Raw genomic sequence first — 19,546 nt, 5'->3', positions numbered from 1 at the left:
GATGCATATTTTATATGAAGGCTGAGAACTAGCTAAGAACTAAAAACAATGCAAAATAACGTATGCATATGCGAACATTTGAAATTGGTATCTCATGTAATTGGCATTTAACTATGGTAAATAAGTGAGAGCCAACATGAAAAGAACCTACATTAACATATATGTTTTGATATGGGTTTTTAATATAGTGACATCTATAAAATAGGCTGTTGTCCTATATTGTCCTTCATATATGTGCATAAAATATAGGAAAACAGCCAATTTTATAGATGTCACATATATTAAAAACCTATATCAAAACCTATAACTATACATCTATGTATAGGTAATAGAGTCCTTTCATGCGGTTGCTCAAACTCGGTCCTGGAGGGTCGGTGTCCGGCAAATTTAGTTCCAAGTTCCAATCAGACACACCTGGGCTAGCTAATCAAGCTCTTACTAGGCTTTCTAGAAACATGCAGGTGTGTTAAGAGCTCAAATCTGCAGGACACCGGCCCTCCAGGAGCGAGCTTGGACACCCCTGCTCTGCTGAAAGAGCCCTCATGTGGTGAACTTGAGTAATTACAGTCTGCTCAGTGCTATTACTGTAAGATTGTATCTGCTCAGTGACACCTGCTGGAGGAAACAACAACTGCAGCTCAACTCATATCTCTGATCTCTGAACAATCTCTGATATTACTGTTTAACAACATATGACAGCCACACAAGAGTTCATTTTCAGATCGCTTCAATTAAATTAAAGTATTAAAATCATCTTATATTAAACACAGTCTTCATCTACAGCTCTATAAAACAATTGCATTTTAAAAATATGTGTTTTGTATTATTTTATCATGGCAAAGATGTTGCAAAGATATATCCACAAATGTATAAAAACAAAAAATAATCTATGAAAATTAAGGCAAGCAAAAATTGTAAATTATTCAAATGTAACACCAGTCTAAACTTAATCCTAACCCACATATAAATCCACAGAATACAGCAACTGAAGCAAACACGACAGCACAATCCCACAGATCTGATCCAGACTGATGAACGAGTTAATTTATGGATTCACTCAAATAATTCCCTGCATTAATATAAAAACACTGATATTTCAGTCAAAGCATAAAACCATAAAGAGCAAATATAAAAACAGAATCATAAAACACATGTTCATAATCTGATGAAGGAACAGATTAATAACTAAAGCAATAACACATGTCTCCTGTTCAATATGATCAGCTCTCCTGCTGCTGACAGAAGCTGGATGCTGCTGGCCTCATGAATCCTCATGCTCTTCTCCAGATCTGCTCATTCCCACATTCCCATCTTCTGGTTTCTTTTCTAAATAAATTAAATCATCATCATCATCAACATCATCATCATCATCATCATCATCATCATCAGCTCTTCTGCTTGTCAGATCCATAATACTGATGATCATAAGTGTGTCTGACCTGACGTGTGTCTCATGTAGAGATGAAAACCTGCTAACAGACCCAACAGAAGCGTCATCTGAAGACTCCAGAGCACCACAAACACCACAGACACTGAAGACTCTGAAGACTCTGAAGAACAATATACATTAATCAATTAGACAAATAGGCAATCAATCAATCAATCAATCAATCAATCAATCAATCAATCAATCAATCAACTAGTCAGTCAATTAATGAATTAATGAATGAATCATAACTCATGAATCATGAATCATGAATGAATCACTGGTGCAGGGCGTCACACAGAGGCTCTTGTGAGTGTGACTGGACGAGCAGTTGACATAAACCTGCACTGAGCCAATAGGAGCTGGGGGCGGGATTAGAGGATGCAGAGAGTTTACTGTTTGCTACAGGTAATGATGAAGACCTTCACAGAGATTCAGCTGATTTTATGAGAGCTAGACTTCTGAAGAACTTGAGACTGTGATGAGTTTGATGAGAGAGATACTGTACCTTCAACTTCCACTCGGAGTCTACTGTCATATACAGTGCCTGAGACAGTATGATGTAATTCATAAGTTCCTGAATCAGCTCGGCTCATGTGAGTTATTATTAGAGTCCCATTCTCATAGAAAAACTCAGATCTGCTTCTGATGGATTCATCTTTAGTCTCTTTATTGACGTTTACGTCAAACACTTTGATCCTACTGGGACTGGAATCCTTATACAAGCGTAGGTGAAGATCTCGAGTGTCCTGCACCATCGGCAGATGCAGCTTGTGTCCCAGAGCTGCATAACAGGGATCCGGCTGATCAAACCAACAGATCTGCTCCACACCTAAAGTGTGAAGAACACACACACACACACACACACATGCTAAAATCGCCATTTAGTCAAATCAGCATTAAATAGAAAGCATTTGGGTAAATTTACTGAATGTGATATACAGCATTTTCACACAATATTGCCAACAGTTTTGGCACATCTGCCTTCACATGACCTGAGCTCCCAGTCTTAAATCATACATGAGACTGTAATGAGTTTGATGAGAAAGTTACTGTACCTTCAACATTCACTTGAAGAGATGCCGTTCTGCCCCTGGAGTAAAGTAGTTTTAGATGGTAAACCCCAAAATCTGCTCTGGTTGCAGTGTTTATAATCAGAGTCCCGTTATCAAGGATGAACTCACATCTGTTTCTGATGGAGTCATGTTTAGTCTCTTTATTGTTTGCTACTGAAAGAATAATTTGTTTGTTATGATTATTGAATTTCTTATACAAATGCAGTTCTTGATGTCGAGTGTTCGGCACCAGCTGTAAACTGAGTTTGTCTCGGAGAGCTGCGTAACAGGGTTCAGCCTGATTAAACCTGCAGACACGCTCCACACCTGAACAACACAGAGGGAAAAAGAAAGACAAATAAAGAGATTAAAATGCACTAATATCTACAGATTAACTGTTAATGCTGTGTAATATCTAGATGCCCACACAATCTTTAAATGTAAAGTAGACAGAAGGCTTTTATGTGTCTTTTTGTCCCCTTACCAAATGAGCACTGTGCTGCGTCCAACAGGTCAGACTATTATGTCTTTCTTTTCTTTTCGTTCTTTTTATAACCGGTTTTAGCACATTTTAATCTCTTTTTAATTATCTTAATATTTGTTGTTTTTATTTTCTCATACTTGTCTGTTTTATTCCTGTTCATGTACAGTAAAGCACTTTGAATTACCATTGTGTATGAAATGTGCTGTAGAAATAAACTTGCCTTGCCTTTTATGCATTAATTGATCTGCAGACACATCCGCCTCTTTTTTTTTTTTTGGCAAAAAATGATGCAGAAGAGATTAATCAGCAGCATATGTTGGCCAATGCTGTATACAAGATATGCCAATAGCATGCCATAAAGATCAATATAGGCATATATATACAGTTATAGTCGAAATTATTTGCCCCCCTTTGAATTTTTCTTCTTTTTTAAATATTTCCCAAATTATGTTTTACAGATTCAGGAAATGTTCACAGTATGTCTGATAATATTTTTTCTTCTGGAGGAGAAAGTCTTATTTATGTTATTTCAGCTAGAATAAAAGCAGTTTTAAATTTTTTTAAAGTCATTTTAAGGTCAATATTATTAGCCCCTTTAAGCTATATTTGTTTTCGATAGTCTACAGAACAAACCACTGTTATACAATAACTTGCCTAATTACCCTAACCTGCCCAGTTACTCTAATTACCCTAGTGAAGCCCTTATGTAAATATATATAATATAATATAATATAATATAATATAATATAATATAATATAATATAATATAATATAATACAATACAATACAATACAATACAATACAATACAATACAATACAATACAATATAATATAATGCAATACAATACAATACAATATAATATAATATAATATAATATAATATAATATAATATAATATAATATAATATAATATAATATAATATAATATAATATAATGCAATGCAATGCAATGCAATACAATACAATACAATATAATATAATATAATATAATATAATATAATATAATATAATATAATGCAATACAATACAATACAATACAATATAATATAATATAATATAATATAATATAATATAATATAATATAATGCAATACAATACAATACAATATAATATAATATAATATAATATAATATAATATAATATAATATAATATAATAATATAATATAATATAATATAATATAATATAATATAATATAATATAATATAATATAATATAATATAATATAATATAATATAATATAATATAATATAATATAATATAATACAATGCAATACAATACAATATAATATAATAAAATATAATATAATATAATATAATATAATAAAATATAATATAATATAATATAATATAATATAATATAATATAATATAATATAATATAATGCAATACAATACAATACAATACAATACAATACAATATAATATAATATAATATAATATAATATAATATAATATAATATAATATAATATAATATAATGCAATATAATATAATATAATATAATATAATATAATATAATATAATATAATATAATATAATGCAATACAATACAATACAATATAATATAATATAATATAATATAATATAATATAATATAATATAATATAATATAATATAATATAATATAATATAATATAATATAATGCAATGCAATGCAATGCAATACAATACAATACAATACAATATAATATAATATAATATACTATAATGCAATAAAATATAATACAATACAATATAATATAATATAATATAATATAATATAATATAATATAATATAATATAATATAATATAATATAATACAATGCAATACAATATAATATAATATAATATAATATAATATAATATAATATAATATAATATAATATAATATAATATAATATAATATAAAATAATGCAATACAATACAATACATTATAATATAATAATATAATATAATATAATATAATATAATATAATATAATATAATATAATATAATATAATATAATATAATGCAAAACAATACAATACAATATAATATAATATAATACAATATAATATAATATAATATAATATAATATAATATAATATAATATAATATAATATAATATAATATAATATAATATAATATAATATAATATGATATAATATAATATAATACAACATAATGCAATGCAATACAATATAATACAATATAATATAATATAATATAATATAATATAATATAATATAATATAATATAATATAATATAATATAATATAATATAATATAATATAATATAATATAATATAATATAAAATATTATAATATAATATAATATAATATAATGCAATACAATACAATACAATATAATATAATATAATATAATATAATATAATATAATATAATTTAATATAATATAATATAATATAATATAATATAATATAATATAATATAATATAATATAATATAATATAATATAATATAATATAATATAATGCAATATATATACAAAACATATAAATGTTTAAGCTGTATAGAAGTGTCTTGAAGAATATCTGGTAAAATATAAAATAAATCAGTTATCAGAGATGAGTTATTAACACTATTATGTTTAGAAATGTGTTAAAGAAATCTTCTCTCCGTTAAACAGAAATTGGGGAAAAATTTAAACAGGGGGGCTAATAATTCTTACTTTAACTATATATATATTTATATAAAAAATAGACATGCATTTTTAAAAAAGGGAAGGAAATAGCAAGAGAGAAGTAAACTATGGTTTAATTTGACAAGCTCCTTTCTATGTGTGGTGTATTTATAAACTAATTTCGAGAGGATCACGTACTTATGATCAACACGGCTGGCACCTCATTAGCTCCGTAATCTGCCCTATTAGATGATTACGGAAGCATTATAAATAACCTGAGTTTTTCACTCCAGTTATCTTTGTCTTGAAGCTTCCACCCCTCCTTCCCACCCTTTTTTCTGATAGGGCAACACGGCAGCCCAGTGGCTAGCACTGTTGCCTCACAGCAAGAAAACCGCTGGTCCAACCTCCTATTGGGCCAGTTGGCATTTCTGTGCGGAGTTTTCATAATCTCCCAGTGCTTGCGTGGGTTTCCCCCGGGTTCCCCGATTTCCTCCCACCGTCCAAAAACATAAACCATAGCTAAGCGACTCAACCAAATTATCACTCAACCTTAGTCTACACTTCTCACACGGCGACAAGCAGGGGAGTTCTCGAGACCTACCTGACCCCGAGCTCCTCTCTCGCCTTTCTAACAGGAGGGAGCCCCGGGCTCGAGGATATTACGAGCTCAGGGCTCTCTCCAGAGACAGCATGCCAAATACGCTAAGTGTGAACTCTTGAAACAGATGTTTGTCCATTCAGCTGCAATGTTGCAAACCTCCACCAACTAATATATCTAACTGCAACAATCAGTGAGATTCATTTACCCTTGTACACAATTTTTACAAAGCTCTATCAGCTATGGGGAAGTAGCCTATTCTGTCCTTTATTTCTCAGTTTACACCACAACGCTTGATCTGTTAATCACTCACTCACTTGCATTTACATTATTCAAGAATAAAAAGGTCAGTAAAAGCAAAAACACAAAGCAAAAGCATAATAAAATTAATACAAGAATAAAACAACACCTTCCATGCGTGCAAGTATTAATATGGGATTTGAGTATCTTTGCCTTATATACAGTGCTCAGCATATATACACGTACACCCCTCCTAAATATCTCTGTTTAATTGATATGTTTAATAGGAAGCTCTATAATATTATATTAGTGCATATACATTAGATTAGTCAGTGCTGAAGCCAAATCTGGAGCTGATCTAACTAAATAACTTACGACAACACTCCAAAAACTAGCACAGACACATTTATATGTTAGAGAAAATTATTAAATACATTTTTAAAAAATAGGAAAAATCAACAGAAGCAAAAAAAGAAAAATTTAAAATTTAGTTGAAACTTTGTAGGTTGTAAATTATTTTGCAATATTTTGCATTTAATATATGTATTTATGATTGACTAATATATTATTGTAATAAATGTATCAGTTTAGTAAACCTGTTTGGTTTAAATGCACCAAAATGCATTGAATATTCACTAAGAAATTAAGGAAAATACTCAAGCTGTACTCAATTATGCTGAGCACTGTATTCCATAATCATTTAGATTGCAAAACCAAAAAATTAGATTACACATTTATTTTTTAAATTGTAAAATACATTTCAAGAAAGCATTTTGCAATCTGTATTAAATATGGTTTCTCATTAAATACCCACAACCCTACTTCCATAATTTACAGCAGATATTCAAAGATTCAACAGATAATAATAATAAATAATAATAATAGTAATAATAATAATAGTAATAAATAATAATAATAACAATAAATAATAAAATAATAATAATAATAATAATAATAACAATAATAAATAATAATAATAATAATAAATAATAATAATAATAATAATAATAATAAATAATAATAATAATAATCATAAATAATAATAATAATAATAATAGTAATAAATAATAATATTAATAAATAATAATAATAATAATAATAATAATAATAATAATAAATAATAATAATAATAATAATAATAATAATAATAATAATAATAATAATAATAATAATAAATAATAATAATAATAATAATAAAAATAATAATAATAATAGTAATAAATAATAATAATAATAATATCACACTATTATACTGTATGTGTCAGCATCATATTGCTCATTGCATAAAAAGGAAAATAATCAATTTAGAGTCTTTTATACAGAAATTTAAACACATTGCCTGGAAGTTCTGATAAACTTTAATAAATATTAGTGTTTCGGGGTTTTTCTGTGTGAAGCACCATCATGAATTAAATGTGAAAGAGACTTACCTGCTGCCATTTGCAGGAGCATCAGCGCAGAAATCAGCAACATTTCTCTAATCATCTCCATCTGTAAAGTCTGACCACAACTGGCCGCCCATCTGTAATTATCCACATGTACAGCGAGATTCACAACAGGCTGAGCAGAAATATCTGTTTCTCTGAGGAAGGAGGACGTTTCTTTTATACACTGAAGGCTGATGCAACTGCACTTAGAAATGAGTAAATGTAGAAGTAACATTTATATTTAACTTGTTGCAACACTAGAGCCCCGTCCACAGAAGCTTTTAGCTGTTTGCACAATAATGTTGTAATGTATAGACATTTTTGAGCTCATCATTCAATCTTTTTGTTTACTTATTTATATCATTCATTCATTTTCTTTTCAGCTTAGTCCCTTTATTAATCTGGGGTCGCCACAGCGGAATGAACCACCAGTAAATACACAGTATATTATATTAATTAATATTAATTTCACTAATATTATGAAATCACATGCAAACTTTGTGATGGTTTACATACAATGCAGATTTGCAAAGTAATATTTTCTTTCTTTTACAGCGCTCAGCATAATTGAGAACAGCCCATTTTGAAGATGAATATGTTCCTCCATTTCTCAGTGAATATATGCAGTGTTTTGCTGCATTTAAACAAAACAGATTTATTGAACAGGTATATTTAATACAATAATATTTTAGTCACCAATTTACAAATGGAAAGACAATACAATTTGCAAAAATATTGCAAAAAAATTACAAAATACAAAATGTCAACTAAATTTTCCAAATTTTTGCTTTTCTTGATTTTTTTCTCTTTTTAAAACTTGTATTTAATATTTTTCTCTAACATATAAATGTGTCTGTGCTGTGTGTTTTTGGATGAGCTCCAGATTTGGCTTCAGCACCGACTAATTTAATGTATTTGCACACATAAAATATTGTAGAGCTTCCTATTAAACATATCAATTAAAAGAGAGATTAGTGATGGGTGACCTCATATATGCTGAGCACTGTATATGAGAAATTTGCTATTATATGAGAGAGTTTCATTGTAAACCATAATGAAAAGATTACTATACTCTCAAAATAGACTTTCGAAGTACTGTGAATGAGTAGTTTAATTACAGTAACATTGTTAATATAACACTATCTTATATTAACAGTGTATATAGCAACACTTACTGTAATAAAGATATTAATGATTGTCACTTTACCAGTAGCCTATGGTTGAACTGGACAGTATTATGAGTGTGTGTGTGTGTGTGTGTGTGTGTGTGTGTGTGTGTGTGTGAGAGAGAGAGAGAGAGAGAGAGAGAGAGAGAGAGAGAGAGAGAGAGAGAGAGAGAGAGAGGTGTGTGTGTGTGTGTGTGTGTGTGTGTGCGTGTGTGTGTGTGTGTGTGTGCGTGTGTGTGTATGAACAGCATGGCCAACATCGCGGTTCAGCGGATCAAACGGGAGTTTAAAGAGGTTCTGAAAAGCGAAGAGGTGCGTTTATTTCACACACACACACATACACACACAAACACACACACGTGCATTTCACCTGACAGCTGTCAATCATCTTTCTGACGCACACACGTGCATTAATTATGTCAGATGATGGACTGGTCAGTTGTGAATCACACACACACACACACACACGGTTCTGCAGTGGTGACTCGTGCATTGAGAGATGCAGTTTAGTGTGTGTTTGTTGTCTGACGGCTGGGTTTGGGATGTTTGGAGATGTTTGTTCGGTCCAGGCCGAACCGTATTTACACCAGTCTGAATCCACCAAAGCTGCTCTCATCACAGTTCTGGCGTCTAAATGTGCTTATTCATCGATCCTGCAGAGCTTGTTGTGTTTCTGCACTAAACAAAAGTGTTTTCTCTGTGTGTTTATAGTGTTTTAACATAAAGGCCTGTGTGTGTGTGTGTGTGTGTGTGTGTGTGATTAGCCGCGTGCTAACTGAAGGCCAGCTAGTGCTTCATAAACACACATTTACAATATTAAACATCACATTTAATCGTTAAACAATATTTTACACACACGACAGGTAATATACGCGATCATTTCAATCATTTACTGTGTTTTTCAACTTTTATTGTTGTTTCATATCAAGGCTGTGTCCTAATAGCATCGTTTAGCATCGACTGAATCACGGCGGTGATAGCGTAAATATACCATCATTATGATCAAACTAACACACGTTTTCATGACAGCTTTTGTTTGTGGGTTTTTACTATAGTTGGTGTTGTTAATACTGCGTATGGTGATTTACTAACGTGTTTATTGAGCGTTGTGTGAAACTTTTAACACCAGTCTGAACTTCAGCTCATATTGCTGACTGCTATTTCGTTAAATACTTATTAGCTTGCAGTTATATGTGGACATGGTATTGTCTATAATATACTGCAGTGAGCTGTCAATCTGACTTTAAGTTGTCGATACTGTCACCCTCAAATAAAGTGGGAAAAATATCATAGTATTACCATGGTACCAAAACCATCAGGTAATACTGTTTATTATTATTCCTTTGACTTGCTCTTAAGAAAGACATTGTCATTGTTTAAACTGTGCTCATTTTATGTGTGTTTTGTTTTGTTTTAATGATAAACTCAAACTGATTTAAAAGATAGAGGTAAAGTTGGTTTTATATTCGGATATTCAGACATTCTGCTTAATAATATAATTTCAGAAAAGGATTCTTTGCAAATTCCAAATTAGGCAATCATTTTAGCAGTCAGTGGCTGTCAAAGTACAACTATGTTTACAGTCAATTAGACAGTGTTGACGTTGTTTTGAAGCCATATAAGTATACATGCTAATTCTGATTGAATATTCAAATTAGCGTGGTAAACAATACAGAGACAGTTAAATGAACAAATGTGCGAATATAAAACCAACTTTACCTCAATCTTTAAAAGTACCCTGTTCAATGTAAACACCATATTAAGTGATCTATCAGTAGCATGATTTATAGTTTACCACCATCACTGTATTCATATGACTGCACTGTGTTTAAACGAGCTGAAACTTTTAGGGTTTGTGGTTTTGGCTGTGAGGTTTAGGGTTTGCTTGGTTTTGCCTTTTATATTGTTCAGCATTGGGTTTTATCCCTTGAAAGTCATTCACAATAATCTTTTCTAGGCATTTCTGCTCTTATTTTGACAATCAAAATTAAATAATTCTGCAGAAGTGTTTTAATAAAGGCGACACAGTGGCTCAGTAGTGTCACACTGTGGCCTCACAGCAGGAAGGTCGCTGGTTTGAGTCTCGGCTGGGTCAGTTGGTGTTTCTGTGTGGAGTTTGCATGTTCTCACCGTGTTGGTGTGGGTTTCCTCCACAGGTACAAAGACGTGGTATAGATGAATTGAGTATGTTAAAATTGTGTATAGTGTATGTGTGTGAATCAGTGTGAATGGGTGTTTTCCAGTGATGGGTTGCAGCTGGAAGGGCATCCGCCGCATAAAACATATGCTGGATAAGTTGGCGGTTCATTCCACTGTGGCAACATTAGATTAATAAAGGGACTAAGCTGAAAAGAAAATGAATGTATGAACGTTTAATATACAGTTTTTTTTACTCATTTTCATAACATTTTATTTTCACAGACGAGTAAAAACCAAATCAAGGTGGATTTAGTAGATGAGAATTTCACAGAACTGAGGGGGGAGATCGCAGGACCGCCAGACACACCTTATGAAGGTGAGAGAACATTAAATAATAATTCTGATCTGGGGTCTGTGTGTTCCTCACTGATCGCCGATGTGTCTGCAGTAACTGATGCTTCCTGAACTCTGCGGTTCTGCCGTTGGGTGGAGTTGACTCTGTTTTGTCTGGTGTTGTTCTGCAGGTGGCAGATATCAGCTAGAGATTAAGATCCCAGAGACGTATCCGTTTAACCCACCAAAGGTGAGCGGGTCTGCAGATCAGCCTGTTCATTCGCTGCCTCATCATGGCTCGTCATCTCTGTGTGTGCTGGTGTGTTTCAGGTTCGCTTTATTACCAAGATCTGGCATCCCAACATCAGCTCAGTAACAGGAGCCATCTGTCTGGACATCCTGAAGGACCAGTGGTAAGATCTCCACTGTGTGTGTGTGTGTGTGTGTGTGTGTGTGTGTGTGTGTGTGTGTGTGTGTGTGTGTGTTTGTGTGTGTGTGTGTGTGTGTATTTGTTTATGTGTGTTTGTGTCTGAGTGTGTGGTTCCCTGTTTATGTGTATGTGTTTGCTTGTTTGTGTGTGTACAGGTATGCATATGTCTGTGCGTTTTTGTTCATGTGTCTTTGTTTGTGTGTGTTTGGTAATGTCTGTGTGCGTATGTGGTGTTTGTGTCTGTATTTGTGTGGTTATGTGTCTTTGTATATGTGCATCTGTGTGGGTGTGTGTGTGTGTGTGTGTGTGTGTGCGAGCATGCGCACGTTTTTATGTGTCTGTATGTTTGTGTCACTGTGTGTGTGATTTTGTCTGTGTGTTTGTTTGCTTTTTGTGTTTTGTTTGTGTATGATTGTGCATGTCTGCTTGCGTCTGTGTGTGTTTTTATGTGTCTGTGTGCATGTGTGTGTTTATGTCTGTTTATGTTTGCGTGTTTATGTGTCTGTGTGCATTTGTTTATGTGTCTGTGCATGTGTGCATCTGTGTGTGCGCACATCTGTGTCTGTGCGTGCATGTGTGTTTATATGTCTGTGGGTGTGTGTATATGCATGTGTGTGTTTGTGTGCGCACACTTGTCTGTATCAATGACTGTAAAAAATATGGACGACGCGACAGCCCTTTTTCCCATTGAACGCCTTGAGGGCAAAACGCCTGCTTGACGGGCACAAACTGTCGCAAAAGACTGCTGAAATTGGAGCCTTGACATGCGCAGAAGGACTGTCTGATGGAGCCAGAGGAGGAGCCGCGAAAATGAGCAGAGTCGAGCTTCCAACCAAACGCTTTATGTAAAATCAACCACGCCCCCCGAACTTCTCAGCATGCGTTTGCTGTCATATCAACACAAACGGATGTAATAACGTTAACAAATATGAGGGTTTTATATATTCAATCGCGCCAGCTCCAGGCCGCAGCGCATAACTTACTCGCGGCGTCGCGGGCTGATTCCGGCACGCATGCGGCAGCGCCTGCTCGCTCGGCCGCCGCATCTGGCTCGATTGACTCGGACTGGAATCGGGCAGTGAGTCCAGGCATCCGGAGTAGGTCCAGCAGAGGTAACATTAGTCAGTCTGAGCTCTAGTCAGCATGAGCAACTTTGAGTGCAGACGGAGCCAGATGATGCATGCAGACCGGCAGGCGAGAATCTAGCCGGAACTGTGTTTTGCTATCTGGGTGGTTAGGCGTGTATCAGCAAACTAATAAAGCCCGAAAAAAGCCCTGAACTTAGCGAATAAACAGTGTTCCACCAGGATCATGTATGTCAGAAACTATAGTTTACTGCTGAACTCATTTTGTCATGGTAAAATAACACAGAAATCAATAATAACACTTCAGTCTACTTCAGTCTCCTGCCGAAGCTCAGACGCCGCGCTTTGAGAAACTGTCAATCACAGCTGTCAATCACGATGACACGCCCAGCATTAAATTACTGCTAAAAACAAACTGTTTACAAAAATGAGGATCTGCACCTATTTCAGCACAATAACCAGTGCCTTAATCCACCAGAACTATCTTTCGGGACATTTTATTGCAAGTGTAATATTTTTTTTTATTTGGGCTCAAGTCTCCTTCATTAACACGGAGGAGGCGGGCTTTATGACTTGTACTGCAGCCAGCCCCCAGAGGGCGATCTAACGGCCGAAACCTTCACTCAAACGTAGGCTTGCGGCACACTTGGTCTGTATGTATGAATGTGTATGTGTTTATGTGTCTCTCTGCATGTTTACACACGTGTGTGTGTGTGTGTTTCAGGGCAGCAGCGATGACTCTTCGAACAGTGTTATTGTCACTCCAGGCTCTTCTGGCCGCAGCTGAGCCTGATGACCCGCAGGATGCAGTAGTTGCCAATCAGGTAGATGTGTGTGTGTGTGTGTGTGTGTGTGTGTGTGTAAATGTGGAAGTGATAACACTGTTGCAAAATTTAGCGGTAGTTGATTTAGGGTGCTTTCACACTAGCATCTTTGGTCTGAACCGGGTTCATTTGTCATCAGAGAACTGTATGTTCAGCTAGTGTGAACGTGTCTTCTGAACTCCCGATTCTGCCTGTAAGAAGTATTCTGGTACGGTTGGTGCAAACTCTGGTACAGTTCACTTCTGATATGAATGCAATCATACCAATTAACGGAAGTGAACCGCCAACTGTACAACAAACTATACTTTTCATTATATTCATTCGTGTGTGTGTGTGTGTGTGTGTGTAACCTACCTTAGTGACAAGCGGGACTGACCCAGTGCAAACAGTGATAATGTCTGCTGGTCTCCACCAAAAGGACTTCTGCAGACATTATGTGATGCTCTGAAGGTTTTTAATGGTTTATTGTGGCAGATAGACGCGAGTCGCTCTCTGTATTTTGGTTTTGATAACAAAACCAAAAGATCAAGTGAAAGCAGAATGACCATGATATGCAGACGTCTCCACTTTGGCACTTTGCTTTCATGGCTATGAAACAACATAGCAACTTCTGCACGCAAAACAGCAGCTCGATGACGCAAGTGTACCGAGGTTCAGGAGGAAAAAAGACAGTGTGAACACAAACCAGTCGAGGGGGGACTATTGATCTTGGATTCAGACCAGGCATTTAGACCAAGTGTGAAAGCTCCCTTATGCTGTGTTCACACCAGACGCAGAACATGCGGATAAATCACGCTATCCGCGCGTAAATAGCCACGTGAACATTTGAGTTTACTCGCTTCATTTGTGCGTCAAATCCGCTTCATTCGCTTGTCAAATTCACTTCAGAACAGACACGGGTTCGCGTGATAGGCAGGGCTTCTGTCTGCCCGGTGACTGTAGCTTCGTTGCTAAATGGATTATATGAAGAAAGTAACAGTGTTTATGTGCTTTATGAAGGCTGAAAAACAGCATCGATACGTTTAAGACCGTGTCTGAGTCCACTACATGCTTTCAGAGGTGCAGCAGCTGTGTGAGCTCATAAACTCCTCCAGAAACTGAACCTGGATGACGGAGACTTTCAACGGTGCTTCTGACTGAGCCCAGCCAAGTTTGATGACTTGTTGTCGGTGTCGCGTGGAGGATTTCCCCTGGGACACCATCAACAGGTTCTACGTCACAATCACGCCCCCACAAGAGCAAGCTTCTGATTGGAAACTCGAGAGATTCGCACGAAACGCACATTAATCGCGTCAAACGCGCAAAACGCCCAACTCCCCCCGTGCCATTCGCGCGTATCGCGCAATTCGCGCTGCGCGTATCACGCCGCAGGATGTCTATTCGCGCGTTTGCATTAACTTTACATGTAAATCCCTCGCGCTTGAAGCGTGTTCCACGTCTGGTTTGAACGCAGCATCAGAGTCCTAAAGAGAATCAAGGGGGTGCGGTTTATTTTTGAGCCCCTTCCATTTTTAAATAACAGCAAACTAATAGTTAGAGGGGCGTGGCTGAGCATATTTCGCCCAGTCAGTCAAAATGACATCATCAGAGAAGGACTGCACACTGCTAAAAACTTTCTCACTTGGAGTTTCTGTCTTGCTTCTAGTCCACATATCAACAAATTCATAAATTAAGAAGCATTTTCTGGACAAGCAACAAAATATAGTCTTGTCTTCAGAAGTTATGAGTCAAAATGAAGAGAGTTTCTCCTTAAAACAAAATAATAATAATAATAAAAAGTAAAATACTATGATAATGAGGAAAGAAAAACGATCTTGTTTTTGCTTTGAAATAACATTATTTGCTTCCCCATTGGCGGATTATTTTGCTTGTTTTAAGGAAAAACTCACTTCATTGTGGCATATTATTTCTGAAAACAAGACAATATATTTTGCATGTCTAGAAAATGCTTCTGATTGATATTTGGACTAGAAATTAGACAGTAAGAAATGCATTTGTTTGCAGTGTAGCTCTGCTGATATACTGAAGTCTGGCCTTTTAAGCATGATTCTGCAGGTCTTGATGTGGGCAGTGTTTGTGATGGAGTGAATATAACGCGGTGTCTGTCCTCTGTGTGTTTCCTGTCTGGCAGTATAAGCAGAACCCAGAGATGTTCAAACAGACGGCTCGACTCTGGTCACATGTTTACGCAGGAGCTCCCGTCTCCAGCCCCGAATACATACGCAAAATAGACAAACTCTGTGCCATGGGCTTCGATAAAGTGAGCAAACACACACACATTTACAGTACACTTCTGCACATCACATTACATGAAAGAAAGTTACCGCATGTGCTTTTTGTCTGGCATTTCTGTGTGAAATATTCCTCTGGAAAGCACTTAGGGATGCACCATAGATATTCAGATTTATATATAACTTGCTTTATATACATATAAAATTATATAAATAAACATTTTCTCAAAAATATGCATGCATGTGTGTGTATTTATATAAACACACTCACCGGCCACTTTATTAGGTACACCTGTCCAACTGCTTGTTCATGCAAATGTATAATCAGCCAATCACATGGCAGCAGCTCAATGCATCTAGGCATGTAGACATGGTCAAGACGATCTGCTGTACTCAAATGGCCTCCACAGTCACCAGATCTCAATCCAAAAGAGCAGCTTTGGGATGTGGTGGAACGGGAGATTGGCATCATGGATGTGCAGCCGACAAATCTGCAGCAACTGTGTGATGCTATCATGATAATATGGAGCAAAAACTCTGAGGAATATTTCCAGTAGCTTGTTGAATCTCTGCCACGGAGTATTGAAGGCAAAAGAGAGTCCAACCTGATACTATTAAAGTGTACCTAATAAAGTGGCCGGTGAGTGTACCTAATAAGTATACACAGCACACCTAAATTAAGTCAAAACAAGCGTTTATTTTAGATGTAATTGATTCTCGCCCAGCACTACTCTATTTTTGTTGTATTATTTCCTGACGTGTGGGTCTGCTCCTCTTCTCTCGGCAGAATGCAGTAATAGTGGCGCTGTCGTCAAAATCCTGGGACGTGGAGGCGGCGACAGAATTGTTGCTTAGCAACTGAGTGCATCCTGAAGGGGCCAAAGCACCTTATCTGACCCAACTCCCCCGAAATCAGTCCTTCATAACAACCCAGCAGCCTCTCATCATCTTCATCTTCCTCCATTGAGATCTGAAATCATCTTCATGTTGTTCCAAACTTTAAGAAAGTGCTGCTGATCTGACAGAGAGATCTCCGTTCATTTCCGTCTCTACAGTATAGTGCAGGTTTGGAACAGCATGAAAGTGAGTGAGTGATCGTTCATTTCCCCTCTCCATCTCTCCATTCTCTCTTTCTTTGGTTGACTTCTTTTGCTTTGGACGTGCCTTTTTCTTTCTGTACAATCATCATCATCTTTTTCAGAAGGGTCCAGCAGTAGCTCCGCCCCCTCACACACTCACAGCCAATCAGCACTGCTGTCTTCTCCCTCCTGCACAATCATTGGCCCTTTGATCCGGGAAACATTTGGGTTCTGTTTTTAAAAGCCGTGTCAAACAGACTCTATCATCACTTCTAGATGTTAATCTCAAACAGTGAAGACTGGAAAACACACACACACACACACACACACACAAGCGTGCGCAAATACACAAAAGACGAGAGTTGATCTGTAAATAAAGCTATTAAAGTCTGTATAAATTAAAGCAATGTGGCAAGGCCTTTATTTATTATTGCTTTGTGGAATAGTGAAATAAACACCAGTTTCATGGATGAGCACGCCGCGTGTGGATGATCTGTGTTTGGCCTATTCAGGGTGTGTGTGTATAATATCTGGTGTGACTTTTGGTCACCACTGACTTGCATTTAAATATGAATAAATATGATTTAAAGTTCCCCAAGTGAGAATTAGTGGAAAATAAATCTAGATATACAGTATATATACATATATATATATATATATATATATATATATATATATATATATATATATATATATATATATATTGATTTATTTATTTATTTATTTATTTATTTATTTATTTATACAACAGTTCAGTCTGGTTCTCGAATCTGATTGGCTGATAGCCGTGATATATTTAAGTAATATCAGCACCCGTACAGCCTCTTTACCCTTTGTGTATTACTCCGCCCACATACAGCCAGCAGAAAGCAGACACTACAGATCTACAGTGTAAAAGATGCTTGCTCAGCTGTTTAACTGTCAGCTTATGATTTGAATCCAACGCGAAAGAAAGTAGTTCCTCATACAAAAGGGTTTTTGAGACTCTCCATGTTTGATTTTGTTTTTATATACACAATTATTCCGTCAAACTGTTGTATAAATGCAATATCACACGAGTAGCAGTGCGATATGGCTGTACATCGGCACTGGTGGGGGCACCAATGCATACCTCCCACCAGTGCCGATATACAGCCATATCGCACTGCTACTCGTGTGATATTGCTCATATATATATATATATATATATATATATATATATATATATATATATATATATATATATATATATATATATATATATATATATATATTCAGTGCACAGCGTATGAGTTCACCCCTCACAAATGTCCTATTTAAATGAATATTTTCTACAGGATGCTTTATAATATTATATTTGTGCACATTATATTAGTCAGTACTGATGCCAAATCTAGAGCTTATCTAACAAAACTTACAGTAACAGGTCAAAATCAGTAGCCCAAATGTATGTGTTGTGGAAAAATATTAAATAAAAATTTCAATAAAGAGGAAAAGTAAAGAGAAATGAAAAAAAATATATATAAAAAAATTGTTAAAATTTGCTTAGATTTAAAGTCCCCCCCCCCCCCCCCCCCCCCCAATATTTCGCTTGAATTTAATTGTTTTATCCTTCTATTTTAATGATGTTCGGTGCCTAAAATATTACTTCAATAAATATATCGGTTTAATAAATCTGCTTTGTTCAAATGCACCCAAACATATGACCTATAGTCACTGAGAAATGGAGAAACATTTTCATTTTCAAAATGGGCTGTGCTCAATTGTGCTGAGCGCTGTATATACTGGACATATCGTTTGTATTTATGTTGATGTGTATATCAACATTTTAGACGATGAGTGTATATTTTTGATGAAAGAATATACTATCTGACATATTTAGTTGACCAATGCTTTTATAAATAATCATATGTCTGTACGATTAAAGATTAAAGTGGATAGAATATGTTGTGATATTTCTAAACAGAAATGAATTCATCTGAACTTGATTAGGAACCACATTAACATCAAACCAAGGATTTTAGTCATTTTTTCATTATGTCTGTGAGTAATAAAAATATATAGAGTTAAAGTCAGAATTATTCGCCCCCGTTTATTATTTCCCCAATTTCTGTTTAACTGAGAGAAGATTTGTTCAACACATTCCTAATAAAAATTGTTTTAATAACTCATCTTTAATAACTGATTTATTTTCTCTTTGTCATGATGACAACACATAATATTAGACTAGATATTCTTATAGACACTTCTATACAGCTTAAAGTGACATTTAAAGGCTTCACTAGGTTAATTAGGGTAACTAGGCAGGTTAGGGTAATTAGGCAAGTTATTGTATAATGATGGTTTGTTCTGAAGACAATCGAAAACAATATAGCTTAAAGGGGCTAATAATATTGACCTTAAAATGTATTTTGTTTTTTTTAAATAAAAAACTGCTTTTAT

At 34.7% G+C, this 19,546-nt stretch overlaps 3 protein-coding genes across 7 annotated transcripts in view; 1 reads left to right on the top strand and 2 right to left on the bottom strand.

The window, feature by feature from the left end:
* ints10 (integrator complex subunit 10) overlaps nucleotides 1-11,960 on the bottom strand; it is a 41,032-nt gene extending 29,072 nt beyond the window's left edge. Inside the window, 2 exon segments of the mRNA NM_001441952.1 lie at nucleotides 9,181-9,233; nucleotides 11,911-11,960. The gene's annotated coding sequence lies outside the window, so the exon portion shown is untranslated.
* On the bottom strand, nucleotides 785-10,378 carry si:zfos-741a10.4. Of its 4 annotated transcripts, XR_015507076.1 has the most exons (7): nucleotides 10,097-10,378; nucleotides 7,842-7,993; nucleotides 2,485-2,808; nucleotides 1,935-2,258; nucleotides 1,679-1,788; nucleotides 1,440-1,550; nucleotides 785-1,326 (listed from the first exon to the last, which is right to left on the bottom strand). XR_015507076.1 is itself a non-coding variant. In XM_087281178.1 (6 exons), the coding sequence occupies exons 2-6, from the start codon at nucleotides 7,900-7,902 to the stop codon at nucleotides 1,262-1,264; spliced, it is 885 nt and encodes a 294-aa protein (XP_087137304.1). In that variant the 5' UTR covers nucleotides 7,903-7,993; nucleotides 10,097-10,378; the 3' UTR covers nucleotides 785-1,261. The 4 variants fall into 4 exon arrangements, 2 of the variants coding, with proteins under 2 accessions (XP_087137304.1, XP_087137303.1); XR_015507075.1 differs by lacking the exon at nucleotides 10,097-10,378 and having other exon boundaries at nucleotides 7,842-8,154; XM_087281178.1 differs by lacking the exon at nucleotides 1,679-1,788.
* Nucleotides 9,239-17,601, top strand: ube2ka (ubiquitin-conjugating enzyme E2Ka (UBC1 homolog, yeast)). Of its 2 annotated transcripts, none has more exon segments than NM_001013482.1 (7): nucleotides 9,239-9,316; nucleotides 11,426-11,519; nucleotides 11,668-11,726; nucleotides 11,807-11,889; nucleotides 13,716-13,815; nucleotides 15,947-16,075; nucleotides 16,834-17,526. In NM_001013482.1, coding segments are annotated over 7 exon segments (603 nt in total). In that variant the 5' UTR covers nucleotides 9,239-9,253; the 3' UTR covers nucleotides 16,909-17,526.
* The last annotated feature ends 1,945 nt before the right edge of the window (nucleotides 17,602-19,546 follow it).

This window comes from Danio rerio, chromosome 14 (genome assembly GCF_052040795.2).
Source record: "Danio rerio strain M-AB ecotype USA chromosome 14, GRCz13ab, whole genome shotgun sequence".
Lineage (NCBI taxonomy): Eukaryota > Metazoa > Chordata > Actinopteri > Cypriniformes > Danionidae > Danio > Danio rerio.
Note: the sequence above shows the minus strand (reverse complement) of the source record. Positions and strands in the feature narration are given on the sequence as shown.

Excerpts from the sequence above, each read along its gene's own strand:
- si:zfos-741a10.4 (XM_087281177.1), bottom strand. The coding sequence starts at position 8,073 with ATGTTACTTCTACATTTACTCATTTCTAAGTGCAGTTGCATCAGCCTT. Across the intron at positions 2,259-2,484 it reads TCTTCAAGTGAATGTTGAAG|GTGTGGAGCAGATCTGTTGG; the intron begins GTACAGTAACTT and ends TTCACACTTTAG. Across the intron at positions 1,327-1,439 it reads CTACATGAGACACACGTCAG|AAAAGAAACCAGAAGATGGG; the intron begins GTCAGACACACT and ends TAATTTATTTAG.
- ube2ka (XM_087280449.1), top strand. The coding sequence starts at position 9,245 with ATGAACAGCATGGCCAACATCGCGGTTCAGCGGATCAAACGGGAGTTT. Across the intron at positions 9,317-11,425 it reads AGGTTCTGAAAAGCGAAGAG|ACGAGTAAAAACCAAATCAA; the intron begins GTGCGTTTATTT and ends TTATTTTCACAG. Across the intron at positions 11,727-11,806 it reads ATCCGTTTAACCCACCAAAG|GTTCGCTTTATTACCAAGAT; the intron begins GTGAGCGGGTCT and ends GGTGTGTTTCAG.